General features: G+C 38.8%; 2 protein-coding genes across 4 annotated transcripts; both read right to left on the bottom strand.

The window, feature by feature from the left end:
* Nucleotides 1–240: 240 nt before the first annotated feature.
* Nucleotides 241–4197, bottom strand: LOC137180882 (nuclear factor 7, ovary-like). Of its 2 annotated transcripts, none has more exons than XM_067586157.1 (2): nucleotides 420–4197; nucleotides 241–379 (listed from the first exon to the last, which is right to left on the bottom strand). In XM_067586157.1, exon 1 carries the CDS (start codon nucleotides 4190–4192, stop codon nucleotides 2807–2809), a length of 1386 nt encoding a protein of 461 aa, XP_067442258.1. In that variant the 5' UTR covers nucleotides 4193–4197; the 3' UTR covers nucleotides 241–379; nucleotides 420–2806. The 2 variants fall into 2 exon arrangements, with proteins under 2 accessions (XP_067442258.1, XP_067442259.1); XM_067586158.1 differs by lacking the exon at nucleotides 241–379 and having other exon boundaries at nucleotides 384–439; nucleotides 1171–4197.
* A 2579-nt stretch (nucleotides 4198–6776) lies between these two features.
* Nucleotides 6777–11690, bottom strand: LOC137180880 (nuclear factor 7, brain-like). 2 transcript variants are annotated; one of them, XM_067586155.1, is made up of 3 exons: nucleotides 11458–11689; nucleotides 8036–8185; nucleotides 6777–7868 (listed from the first exon to the last, which is right to left on the bottom strand). In XM_067586155.1, the coding sequence occupies exons 2-3, from the start codon at nucleotides 8123–8125 to the stop codon at nucleotides 6777–6779; spliced, it is 1182 nt and encodes a 393-aa protein (XP_067442256.1). In that variant the 5' UTR covers nucleotides 8126–8185; nucleotides 11458–11689. The 2 variants fall into 2 exon arrangements, with proteins under 2 accessions (XP_067442256.1, XP_067442255.1); XM_067586154.1 differs by having other exon boundaries at nucleotides 6777–8185; nucleotides 11458–11690.
* Nucleotides 11691–13827: the final 2137 nt, after the last annotated feature.

The raw sequence follows: 13827 nt of genomic DNA, 5'->3' as shown, positions 1-13827 counted from the left end.
ACAGCAGGAGATTTGTGTGATTTGAAAGCTACCTGTGGATACAACAACGGAAACTGAGAGAAAAGAGACAAATAGTTAAAAAACATGATGGATCCTGTAGAGTCTGTGTGTATTGTTACATTTGATAAAATGGAAGTCAGAACTAAAACATGATGACTATAAATCTGAACACATTACCTGCTTCACTTTTTATTGGTTTCCACACAAAGTTTTCCAGTTTAGAAAGAATCACAGCAGGTTACAGGTTACATGAACATCCAGCAAACATCAGGAAACATTTACATTTTCTACATTTAGCAGGTTTTCTTATTCAGAGAGAAACAGCAGAGAAAACTTCAGCCCTTAAATCACCAACATGAACCCAAACTCATATGTCCACCTTAAAACTCACATGTCCACCTTAAAACTCACATGTCCACCTTGAATAAACTGATGAAAACTGAAAAAAACAGACAGAATTATTTTGACTTCATCACATCAAATGTAAAATTGTGCAGATATTTTGAATTATTTCATATAGAGTTTTATATACAGTATATTTAATTAAATAATGAATACAATGAATGAAATGAAAAACAATGAAAACAAAACAATGAATGAAATGACACTGTATCAATAAAATACCACTGGAGAGACCAAATATAAAGATCAGAAAATAATGTTTAATGTTTGACAAACACAAGTGAAACAACATGAACATATTTTGGAATAATGAGACAGCAGGAGGACAGAAGCTTCAGAGGTTAAATTCAGAAACTTCTCCCTTTCATTGTTGTCCTCCGGTCAAATTTGACCCGTTTTCAAATGTTTTTATATCGGAAATATGGATTTCTTTCATCTAATTGCCTGAAAATCACATGGATGGGTCCATAATACACTCTTTGCAAGTAAAAGTAATGATCACCGCTTTAATTGAATTGTGGGTGTTTTATTAAAATTTATGGCATCTGTGGTCTTCCTGGTTCAAATTTGACCCGACCACCAATAGGTGCAGCAATGGGGCGATTGGTCACATATTATGCTTTCCAGCAGATGAACACACACACACACACACACTCATGCACATGTACATGCACGCTAGCTTTGGGCAATATGGCCTTAAAATAATCTCACGATATTCAGGATATTTCTGCAATACCATGTGTCTATCACCGTCTATCACTGTCTTACCTTGCAAGGCAGCTGGATTTGCAAGATCATGAGATCACACGAGAATCCATCTTGTCAGGCTTCAAGTTATGTGTTTGTGTCTGAGCCACCCAAGTAGGTCTATCTGCAGACTCGCAGTATCTACACAACACACCCACTTTACTATATGACACACCCACTTGCTTAGGTTTAGGCATGAGGAGGGGGATGGTTAGGGTTAGGGGTCGGGGTCGAGGGGGAAGGGCTTGTCGAGTAGCTTGCCGTTAGGGTGACAGCATCACAGGGGGGTTTTGTGTAGTAAAGTAGGCGTGTCACATAGTAAATTGGGTGTGTCGTGTAAGTCTGCAAAATTGCACACAGACCGTTCTTGAACCACTGGTTGTTCAGACGAATCAGCGTCTTATGAAGATTCTCACATGATCTCGCGAATCCTGCTGCCTCGTAAGGTAAGACAGTGATAGACGGTGATAGACAGTTGGTTCATCCAATCACCTGCCAAGTATTTTTTGAAAGTGCCTGCCCTTTTCCAAACAGTTTCCAAAGACGACTTCTCAGATGTGTAACAAACCATTTGGCGTGTGAGGTTAGCGATAATAATATCTTGGCAATATGACAAAATACTCCTGGTAGGATCTTTTGCTCTCCTCGTACTCAACCGGGTGCTTCAGCTTGAGGTGGGGAAATAACTTTGTTGTATTGCCCCCTTTTGTTGTTACAATCTTCTTGCACTTCTTACATATTGCCGTGGTTTGTTGTACATCTGATCTTTTGTAACCAAACCACCTCCACATTAACTCCTCCACTGTGGAGTCGGTAGCAATGTTACTTTTGCCTCCAGCCATGCTTGTTGTTGCTGTACATCATTACATCAACATGTCAGAATACTGCCATTATCATGATATGATTTTTTTTTATCATATTAAAAATTATACTGATATTAGCGTGAACAATATGATATGGCACACCCCTAACACACACACACACACACAATCAAACACATACAACTTCAAAGCTACAGGTCTGTAAACCTGATTTCATCACAATTGAGGTATAATTTCATGCAAATGAGGTCTATTGACCTCTATTGAACAAAAAGTAGTGTAAAAATTGTGGTAATGAGTTGGAATGAAGTTGGCTAAAAAGATGTAACACAGAACTGGGTGATAATGTATACTTTATGCTTTATAAACAGTCAAACGAGACCGGGTCAATTTTGACCCAAGGGACAACAGGTGTTATTATGTGCGGCCATTAAAAAATTTGAAATAGTGTCAAAACAGTGTCCTGATTAAGCTTTGACATATACCAGTCTGTGATAATCTATCAACATATTTTCCTCTGATCTTAAATATAATTAAATTAGTTCATAATTTCTGCTATTTTTTCACTCAAAAACAATGTATGACTTAATGTAAATGATGTCTATTGATCATAAATTTAAAAAGTAATGTAAAATTTGTGATACTGAGTTGGAATGAAGTTGGCTAAAAAGATGTTACACAGTTTTGAGTGATAATTTATACTATATGCTTTCTAAACAGTCAAACCAGACCGGGTCAATTTTGACCCGGGAGGACATGTGTGCGCAGTCGACGGGAAGACAACAGGAAGGTTAATAGATAAATTAGAGTAATTATAAGAACCATCATCATCGTCTCTAACAGTTCTGTTCCACTGTCACAGAGACCTTCTGTGGGGAAATCTTCAGTTTATCTACAATGTCAATGAATGGAAACAGTCTGTCAGTGAAAGTGTGTGTGAAGGTGTGTATGTGTGTGTTAGTATCAGGATCAGAGAACGACAGATTTCTTCTGTTCCAGTCCAGATTCACTCTGATCCTCTGGAGCTTCTTCTTCACTGAGAGAACAGTGGGGGGAGTGGGTGGTGACCATGCTGAGTATTTACCTTTATAAAACCATATTCCCCATAATCCAGACTGTATGAATCCCTTCCTCTGGACAGACTCTGATAACACACCCAGTCTCCAGTATGTATTGTCTCCAACCTCGACATCCCAGCTGTGAGTCCCTGAGTTAAAGCCCTCAGAGCCCAGAACAGAGTAGAAGAGATCAAACCTCTCTGGATTATCAGGAAGCTGCTGTTTCCCTCCTAGTCTCACACTGGTCAGATCTTCAGACAGGATGAGTACTGAATTTGCAGTGTTTGGATCCAGAATGACAGGAGTGTAGGAGACCATCTCCTTCATCTTGTTCCAGATGTTGAAGGCCAGGTTGCCCAGGTGTTTGGCCTGGTCTATCAGAGCTCCTGAGAGCAGCTGTGGATCATCCAGCAGGGGGCAGCGCTGGACTCTTTCCACTGCAGCCTTGTAGCTGTGCAGGAATGAGACGTCTTCAGCTCTCAGCTCCTCCTCTGTGGCTCTGACTGTGAGTGAAAGAGCTGCAATCTCTCTGCTCAGAGCCTCCATCTTCTCCTTCATCATCTGACTCTTCTGCTCCTCTTCCTCCCTCAGAGCAGCCATCCTGGCCTCCTCTTCCTCTTCTAGAAACTGGTGAAGCATCTTAAACTGCTCCTTAATCTGTCTCTCTGTGTGTCGAGCCTGGACCTTAATGTGTTCTGCTGTTTGATCAAACTTCACTTTAACCTGTTCACAAACCTTTAACTTCTCCTTTAAGGGCTTCAGAGTTTCTTCAAGTTCCTTCTTGTGTTGTCGTGCAGCTTCATCGATGGGTCTCAATCTGTGGTTGGTGTGTTGTTCTGAATCTCTGCAGACGACACACACTGGCTGCTGATGGTCCAGACAGAAGAGTTTGAGTTTCTCAGAGTGCAGACTGCAGAAAGCCTCTGAAGCTCTCTGATCTCTGTCCTGTAAGAAGGACTCACACAGGTTCTTTAACACCAGGTTACGAGGTGGTTCTGGCTTTGAAGATCTTCTCTTACAAACTGGACACTCATGTATTGGTTTCTCTCTCCACCAGCTCTTCAGACAGTCTTTACAGAAGCTGTGGCTACATGACAGAAGAACAGGATCTCTAAAGATGTCATGACAGACTGGACAGCAGAAATCCTCTGATCTGAAAGACATTTTGTCTCGGAGTGAAGCTGAAAACACAGCAGACAGTTAGTACAGTCAGTCATGGCTCCCCTCCCTCCTCTACTAACTTCACTGACATTTACTTTCACTTTGACTCCAGTTTTTAGTCAAACTCACATTCAGTGTGTGGAGAGTCAGCAGGTTGAAGCAGCAGAGTTCTAGTTTTCCACTTTTCTCTCCTGTAGCTCTACTCACTCAGAGGAAGTTGTTAGTTTGGTCTGAAGGTGAATCTGATCGTCTGTTTCTCAGTCTGTGTGTCTCTTTAGAGACGGAGAATAAACTGTTTCCTGCTTTGTCTCAGGTGAGTCAGTTGAGGGGTGGAGTTTTGTCAGACCTCTTTTAAATGCTGTCGCTTCACATGTAAAACAGAGTGTGTTTCATTCCACAGTTCAAAAATACACCTACCAACTCCCCTAAAGATTAATGAGTAACAGGTTTTATCTGATTTTATCTGTGAAGTACAGAACAGCATGACCTTTATGAAGCTTAGAAAATAATGTGTCATTCAGAGGGGCAGGAATTTAAGGTTCACATAGCAGTCATGTAGGCAGAAATTGTATTTTTGGTGGGCCATCTTTTTCCAGAAAAACTGACTCAACCTAACGGGGCACACCCGAACTGATAAGAGGCCTGGCTCAGTGTCTACTTTTGTTTGCTGCTGCGTGATGACCTGTGTGTGATATTTGCTGCTTTCTCCAGTTGACTGTGCACCAGATGCATTATTTCAGTAAGTTAAGGAAATTTGTTATAGTTATTGCTATTTCTTTGTTTAATGACCAAATGAGTGCTTTGATATGATTAAGATTTACAGTATTAGAGTACCTTTGCAAACTGATTATTGCTTTGATCAAGATTTATTAGAATACCTTTGTTCACTGATTATCGTTTTCATTTGCCTTTTAGCCTTTGAATTATGAAATATGGAAGCCCATTTCTGCCACTGTGATGAAAAAAAAGATCCTGTAAGTCATTATAATGAAAAACTATCTCAAAATTATGACTTAGTATCTCATAATAATGATTTACTATCTCATAATAATGACTTAGTATCTCATAATAATGACTTAGTGGCATAACGCCTGTAGATGGCGTTGTTCCGTCATTTTCAAGCTAATTCATGAGCTGAAAAACATAAATGGGGGGAAGATGAAATGAGAATGAATCATAGAATGAAATGGTCTTTAATTGATTTATAATCCTAAATTTTGATTATTTTTACTATAGCATTTTTTTCTCATTGCCCTTACTCATGGTAAACTGATTTTCAGTCTTATTGCTATTCCTGCCTATTTGCTGCCTGCTCAGTATTAAAAAGTCTCAAGAAACCAATACACTAATATGTCAGGAGACATCACAGGGTGTCATAATCCTGAGTTTTATTAATTTTTACAGGAGCATTTTTTTCTTATTGACCCAAACTCACACGTCCACCTTAAATAAAACCCCTCCTCTGATTAAATGACAGAATTCAACTGATGAAAACTGAAAAAAACATTTTCACAGACAGAATTATTTTGACTTCATCACATCAAATGTAAAATTGTGCAGATATTTTGAATTATTTCATATCCATGGCCAAAGCGCAAAACCTCCTATCTGCAGAATTTTCTGATTGGCGGATTTCACTTTGGATGATGAGAACGAGGAAGGCTGCTCATATTCAGTCTGTCTGCAAGATAATCCCGCCTTTCGTTGTGACAGAAAAGTCACCTGACGAAAACCTCCCATGAGGTTTGCTGGGAACATGTTGAGGCACATCACCTCCTGTCTGCATCAGCACCAGACCAAGCTGAATTCTGACCCTAGTATACTACAATGTAGTAACTATTACATTTACTACACTGGCCCATCTTTTTACCTGAAAACAAACTTAATTTTATTTTTAATTTAATTTTAATTATTAACTTAATTTAGAGCATCATTTTGTAGAACCTCTTCCAACTTGCACCAAGTGCAAAAGCGCCTATCTGCAAAATGATCCAGGAAAAGTGGGGAAAAACCACCTATCTGCACTTTGCTAGGCACTAATACCTAGTTGGTATTGTTAACACATAATATATTATGTATTGAATATCTTTAACAAATAGCATTCTGCAAGAAAACAATACGTTTTTTTTAGTTTTCTCATAAAAGTGCATTTTTCAGAGGAGGTTTTGCTCTTTGGCCATCGATATACAGTTTTACATACAGTATATTTAATTAAACAATGAATTACGTTTAATGTTTGTAAACTTTACAATCTGAACTGGAATTTAAAATAAAGTTCAACATGCAGTAATTGATTATTGGATGCTGGTCTTCATGGCTCCACACAAAGTCAACATCAGAAAACATTAACAACCATTTAAAATGACACAGTATCAATAAAAAACTAAAGGCTGAAGAGACCAAATATAAAGATCAGAAAATAAGTTGAATCATTTTATGTTTGACAAAAACAGCAACAAGTGAAACAACATGAACATATTTTGGAATAATGAGACAGCAGGAGGACAGAAGCTTCAGAGGTTAAATTCAGCGACTTTTCCCTTTAAGAAATAAATGAGAGTAATTATAAGAACCATCATCATCATCTCTAACTGATCTGTTCTACTGTCACAGAGACCTTCAGTGGGGAAATCTTCAGTTTATCCCTTGTGAAAATGAATGGAAACAGTCTGTCAGTGAAAGTGTGTGTGAAGGTGTGTATGTGTGTGTTAGTATCAGGATCAGAGAACGACAGATTTCCTTTGTTCCAGTCCAGATTCACTCTGATCCTCTGGAGCTTCTTCACTGAGAGATCAGTGGAGGGAGCTGGTGGTGAAAATGCTGAGTATTTACCTTCATAGAACCCTAGCCTCCATAATCCAGACTGTATGTTTCCCTTCTTCTGGACAGACTCTGATAACACACCCAGTCTCCAGTTTGTATTATTGTCTCCAACCTCGACATCCCAGCTGTGAGTCCCTGAGTTAAAGCCCTCAGAGCCCAGAACAGAGACATAATAATCAAACCTCTCTGGATTATCAGGAAGCTGCTGTTGTTTCTCTCCTTCTCTCACACTGGTCAGATCTTCAGACAGGATGAGTTCTGAATTTGCAGTGTTTGGATCCAGAATGACAGGAGTGTAGGAGACCATCTCCTTCATCTTGTTCCAGATGTTGAAGGTCAGGTTGCCCAGGTGTTTGGCCTGGTCTATCAGAGCTCCTGAGAGCAGCTGTGGATCATCCAGCAGGGGGCAGCGCTGAACTCTTTCCACTGCAGCCTTGTAGTTGTGCAGGAATGAGACGTCTTCAGCTCTCAGCTCCTCCTCTGTGGCTCTGACTGTGTGTGAAAGAGCTGCTATCTCTCTGCTCAGAGCCTCCATCTTCTCCTTCATCATCTGACTCTTCTGCTCCTCTTCCTCCCTCAGAGCAGCCATCCTGGCCTCCTCTTCCTCTTCTAGAAACTGGTGAAGCTTCTTAAACTGCTCCTTAATCTGCCTCTCTGTGTGTCGGGCCTGGACCTTAATGTGTTCTGCTGTTTGATCAAACTTCACTTTAACTTGTTCACAAACCTTTAACTTCTCCTTTAAGGGCTTCAGAGTTTCCTCAAGTTCCCTCTTGTTTTGTCGTTCAGCTTCATCGATGGGTCTGAATCTGTGGTTGGTGTGTTTTTCTGAATCTCTGCAGACGACACACACTGGCTGCTGATGGTCCAGACAGAAGAGTTTGAGTTTCTCAGAGTGCAGACTGCAGAAAGCCTCTGAAGCTCTCTGATCTCTGTCCTGTAAGAAGGACTCACACAGGTTCTTTAACACCAGGTTATGAGGTGGTTTTGACTTTGAAGATCTTTTCTTACAAACTGGACACTTACGTGTATTTTTCGCTTTCCACCAGCACTCCAGACAGTCTTTACAGAAGCTGTGGCTACATGACAGAAGAACAGGGTCTCTAAAGACGTCATGACAGACCGGACAGCAGAGATCCTCCTCTAATCTGGAAGACATTTTGTCTCAGAGTGAAGCTGAAAACACAACAGACAGAAAATAGAGTCAGTCATGGCTCCCCTCCCTCCTCTACTAACTTCACTGACATTTACTTTTACTTTGACTCCAGTTTTTAGTCAAACTCACATTCAGTGTGTGGAGAGTCAGCAGGTTGAAGCGGCAGAGTTCTAGTTTTCCACTTTACAGTCAGTTAGTACAGTCAGTCAAAAGTCAAAAGTAGCACAATGCAAAGCAAAGACACACAAAAAACCCAAAATGTAGATATCTTTCATGCAAGTGGTTAGTGCTAATGTTTTAGTGGTTAGCTGTAAGGTAAGCTAGTTCATGGCTACAAGAGTCTGGGTTAGTAACATGTGATAAAATGTTACAACCTACCCCAAGCAAAAAATTAATTGTATTTATATGTTTACTTTGAATTTCAGTATGCATAGGTCATGGAAGAGAAAGACTGCCAAGGGGGTTCTCTCAACATTTTGGAATGCCACACATACTGCATACATACTTGTCACACACTGACACAGACACACTCACACAGAAACACACTAATGTTCAATTGATTGATCTGGTGCATATTTGCACATTTTGTTTAGTTTTATTATAATGTTAAAATGAAAGTGTAACACACAGACACAATCGCAATTACATTAAAAACTCATCAAAAATCATTTAAGTGTTGAATAAAAAGTTTTCAATATCTTAAGTTTTTGTCATAATCCTTATTTCATAATGTTCAGTTTCACCCCAGGGTATCTTACAACTAACCCGGACTATGGGGTCAATTGTAAAATTTTACTCCTTGTGTTTGCGACTAAACCATGCGTTTTCTGTTTGTGTTGCAGAGATAAAATCTACATCATTTAATAGCAGACACATGCCACTAGTTTGCATCACATTTTGAACGCGCTGGTTTAACAGAGCTCCAAGCTACAGACATTTGAAATGTCAAAAATGTTACAACCATCCGCGGTCTCCCCTACATGGGACGATTGGGGATTATAACGTATTTCCAAAATGATGAGAAAACATATAGTCATTCTATAAGGCTATTTCTACAATTGTACTTGCACACAGCAACTAAATACACAACTGTGTGAATAGGTCATGTTCACACGCATGTCAAAACTGTGCGTAAACCAACTAGCAGCAGCTAGTAAACACGAATAAACTATAAATGAATAAATTACAAATAAATGTCTAGTTGCTGTCACTTTGGATTCAGATTTAGGGGAGCCTGGTGACAGAAGGAAAAAAGAGGCCAAACCCAAACACTGGCAGTTCAGTGAAAAAGATATTTTGTACGGATTTACTTGTACATCCGTGGATCCACCGCCAGCAACAGTGTTTACTTTGCGGTGAAATCTTGACAACTAATTCAATGAAGCCAGTCCATCTACAGCAGCACCAGAGCACCAAACACTCAGGAAGTCTTGGTAAAACTGAGGAGTTCTTCGATTGAAAACTGTCCAACTTCAACTCAAGTCAGACTACACTGAAGAAAGCACCAAGTGTGTCAAGCAAAGCACTGAAGGTGTCATATGCTGTGTCACTACTTGGCTAAATCAAAAAAGCCACACTCTTATCGTTGAAGATCTCATTCTCCCTGCAGCCATAGTTTTGGCTGAAACTATGATTGACAAGAAAGTAGCCGACACACTCAAGACAGTTCCATTTTTGGACAAGTGGTGCATATAATGAAACAAGCAGGTCTGTTGGCTTTGCAGTTGGATGAAATGACTGATGGCAGCAGAGAGGCTCTGCTCCTGGCCTTTGTGCGTTGTCGAGCATAAATGAGCAAATTTTGTTTTGCAAGAAGCTTACAGGAAAGACAACTGGAGAGGAACATTTTCAGGTTATAGACAGTTTTTTCAAAGACAACAAACTGGAGTGGAAATCCTGCAGTCACATTTGTACCGATGCTACAGCAGCAATGACGGGGATTTCTTTATGATTTCTTAAGTTGTGTTGCCTTATTAAGTTAATGCCAATGTCTGGTCTTAATTACATATGAATAAGCTGCACTGGAAATATCTTCACTGAAAAAAATGTTGATGTGTTGAATACTTGCACCAGATGCCATATGGTCATCCTTAAAACTAGAAAGCACAATTAATGGAGGAGAATCTACTATCTACTGAAACACATCTGTGTAGGCAATGCACCAATCACTTTTGGAGGAATATATTATCTATAGAAACTTGCAGTGGAGGAAATATTTGCACTATTTTTCACTTATAATGTTTTTGACTTATGTGCCAAAATTGTTGGGACGCATGTATGGTGAGCTGTTGTCGGCTTGTTGTGTTGCAGCTGGTAGTATAGCATTAGCTAGCTAACGTGGAAAGTCTACAAAGACCAGGCAAGGATTTCACCGTTGTCACTTTATTGCGCAATACCAATCAACCATATAGCCCAACTCTTCCTTTATTCACAAGTGGTAGAATTAAGATATGAACATACCAATACTAAAGAAAGTGTGACAATACTGTACTGGGAAATTGTTTCTTTCCTCATTGAAGTCAAGTGCAAGAGGTGAATTGCCACAACAACACAAACTGGATATAGAAGTTGATATGGCAAACATGTTGGCACACACTGCTTTTTTTATTACATAGAAGCCACTGAGCACCATTAGCTTTAGTTTGGAGTGGTGTCATTGTCCATGCCTACAAATATGAATCTCTTTAACTGTTCCACTTTATTCACCAGCAGGTCTCTGAATGTGTAAAACCAAAACAATGAGTTCAAACACTCTAAAAGGCTGATTGGAGCTGAAGGGAACTGCAGAGTCTGGTAATAATTTACCGCGGGTTCATCACTATGTGCAACCCCTTTCACATCACATGTACAAGTCTCATCTTATCCTCTTTTAATATAAAATATTTTCATTGTTTTAATACTTTTAAAAATAGTTTTCAAAGGTTTTAATACCTTTTTCCTGCCGTTAAAAAATGCACCTTGAAGTTGCTCCTTCTTTAAAAATAAATCTTAACTTACAACATTTAATTATGGCCTAAGTGTCCTTAGTACCAGAGGAACATACTCATTTATTTACCATTTTCTTGACATTTGATTTCCACAGATGTAAACAACTTGTGGATAATAATAATAATAATAATTTCAAATAACCTTCACAAGGGATGAACAGCAAGGAAAATGTAATCTTCCCAAATTCAACCTCAACAAAATGCAAACAGAGATACATATTTAATTTAAAGACCACCAATATTGAGGTATTTTATATTTGAGCACAGATAAATGTGTTTTTTAATTTATATTCAATGAAACTCACCAAGCAGGATTCAGCGTTCAGATTCAGGATTCAGAGTTCTTCACATGTAGAAACACGGACGATACAGTTAAATTATTCCATCTTACACTTCAACTAAAGGTTGCCTTTCAGTTTCCAGAAGAAGTTTCTGCTCTTTAGTCACAGATGCTATTTTAACCTCAGCTTGCTCTTTCTTCTTTCTGTTGAATTTCCAGCCCCCACATAAAAAGCCACTTACTTACGTACGTACAGGCAACACACACCCCCCCCCCCCCTCCCTCTTGCTCGGTTTCCTCATTCAGAGACACTCTACGTGAGCACAGACTCGACGGATCAGACCACTACCAAAAACACATACAAGCAGAAAACAAAACATAACACATACTACATCTATGATGGGAGATGTGCTTCCTTCTGCTCCAGCAAGATAAACCTTCTTCAACTTAGTTATTACTATAATTATAGAAGCAAAATGTTAAAAAGTTAATCTAATTTCTATGTCTTCCTCTCATCCTTGATAGGTCGAAAAGCAACTACAGTGCAGAGTGAAAACCACATGACTGATGGTAATAATGTGCAGACAAAGATCTGCCTTTCCTTTTGCTGAGTGAAACTTTCTCAAGAGAATTTTCGCACATGTTTACCACAAATGTAGAAATGTTTATTACATGTTGTACGTCCTGCTTCTGTCACCTCATTGTTATTGTTAGGAGCCTATATTTTCCATAAAAGCAAAGTTGTCAGACAGATAAATCCACAGACGGAGGCTGGACGCACATTATATATCATATTATTATGATTTGTTGAAATATAGAGCATATGTGATTGCATAAGCAACAATCAAAGTTAACAAACATAATTAGATGTGAATTATGAAGAGTTGGATACTCTAAACTCTAAAAGCCTCTCACTCATAAGGACTGTATGAGCGAAAAACAGAAATAAAGAAATCTCTTGTGTAAAATAATCAAAACTGTTCTAAACTTTGGCAGAAAATTGTGTTCATGTAGAATCAAATCATTCATAACTCAGAAACTTGGTTGTTTGGGCCTTTAAAGACACTTTGATTTGTATCTCCTCCTGCATGATGCTACCAAGATGATTTGTGTGCCAAATTATGCACAATTCTGATCAACAATATAAAATCAATGAATAAAAAACAAGAAAGTGGCAGAAAACATTAAATGTGTTTTGTGTGTGTGTGTGTGTGTGTGTGTGATTCAGGTATTCCTCACGTTGTGGGGACATAAATCAACAGCACATAAGCTCATTATGATGACATGTACAGTATATGAGTTATTTACAGTGATGCACTAAAGCCCAATGCAGACGTTAGACCTCTAAAGGGTGGTCGGACTTTTGCTGTCGGAGCTTCCAACTCTCTGGAACTCCGCTGAACTCAGACACACTTGGTCTCTAGCTTCTTTTAAAACTTGTCTTAAAAACTTTTTTCTTTGTGAAAGCTTTTGGAAATGTTTGATATGTTTTAATTACTGTTTTTACACGTATTAGTTGATGTTATTTTATCGTATTTTTTATCATTATTTTGCTCCTGTCCATTCTATTGTCCTATTATTACTATTATTGTGCATCTTCTATTGTTACTATGTACTTCTGCCTTCACCTCTTTGTTCCTCTTTGCTTATTTTATCTGCCTTGTTGGTTTTATTTTCCTTTGTAAAGCATTTTGTAACATTGTTAAGAAAAGTGCTATATAAATAAAATGTGTTATTATTATTATTGTTATATACAAATTAATTCATTTTCATATGATTTTAAAGTCATTCAAAAATGTATGCCAATTATCATCAGTCCTTACAGCAGTCACACACTTTTCTTCAGGAAACACTTCTAGTTACTTTTACTTTAATTGACTTGTATATATGATGGAGGAACTCAGGAAGACTAGAGTTCCAGAGCTCAGAATTAAGATTTTAATGAACCTGCCAGTCATCGTTGAAGCGTGTGGCCGTGGCATGGCGTTGACTTTTAATGTTTCGCCATGACAAAGGACATTGCTATAACTTTAGTGCAAATGCTCCAGTCTGCCCCAAACTTTGCATGTTTGATAAGAGTCCCGGCCTGAACACGTCCTCATGACAATATTCAGTCAGTGATGCAAACCGGCTGACTAGTGCCCCCTATGAAATTGCAGCAAAGCAGCCCCAGCAGCGGGCAAAATAGTGGACAAAGGAAGTGATGTTTATCTCCTTCTTGCACTGTCTGAAAACAGCCCAGGTCTGAAGACATCTACATGCCTGAGACAGAAGCAGCTTTAATTTTTTGTGTGTTTGTTTGTTTGTTTCTTTCTTTCTTTATTAATCTGCCACTTAAACCCTTTATTTGACCCCTTAAACATGCTCCAAAACTCACCAAATTTGGCATGCACAT

Source organism: Thunnus thynnus, chromosome 4 (genome assembly GCF_963924715.1).
Source record: "Thunnus thynnus chromosome 4, fThuThy2.1, whole genome shotgun sequence".
Lineage (NCBI taxonomy): Eukaryota > Metazoa > Chordata > Actinopteri > Scombriformes > Scombridae > Thunnus > Thunnus thynnus.
Note: the sequence above shows the minus strand (reverse complement) of the source record. Positions and strands in the feature narration are given on the sequence as shown.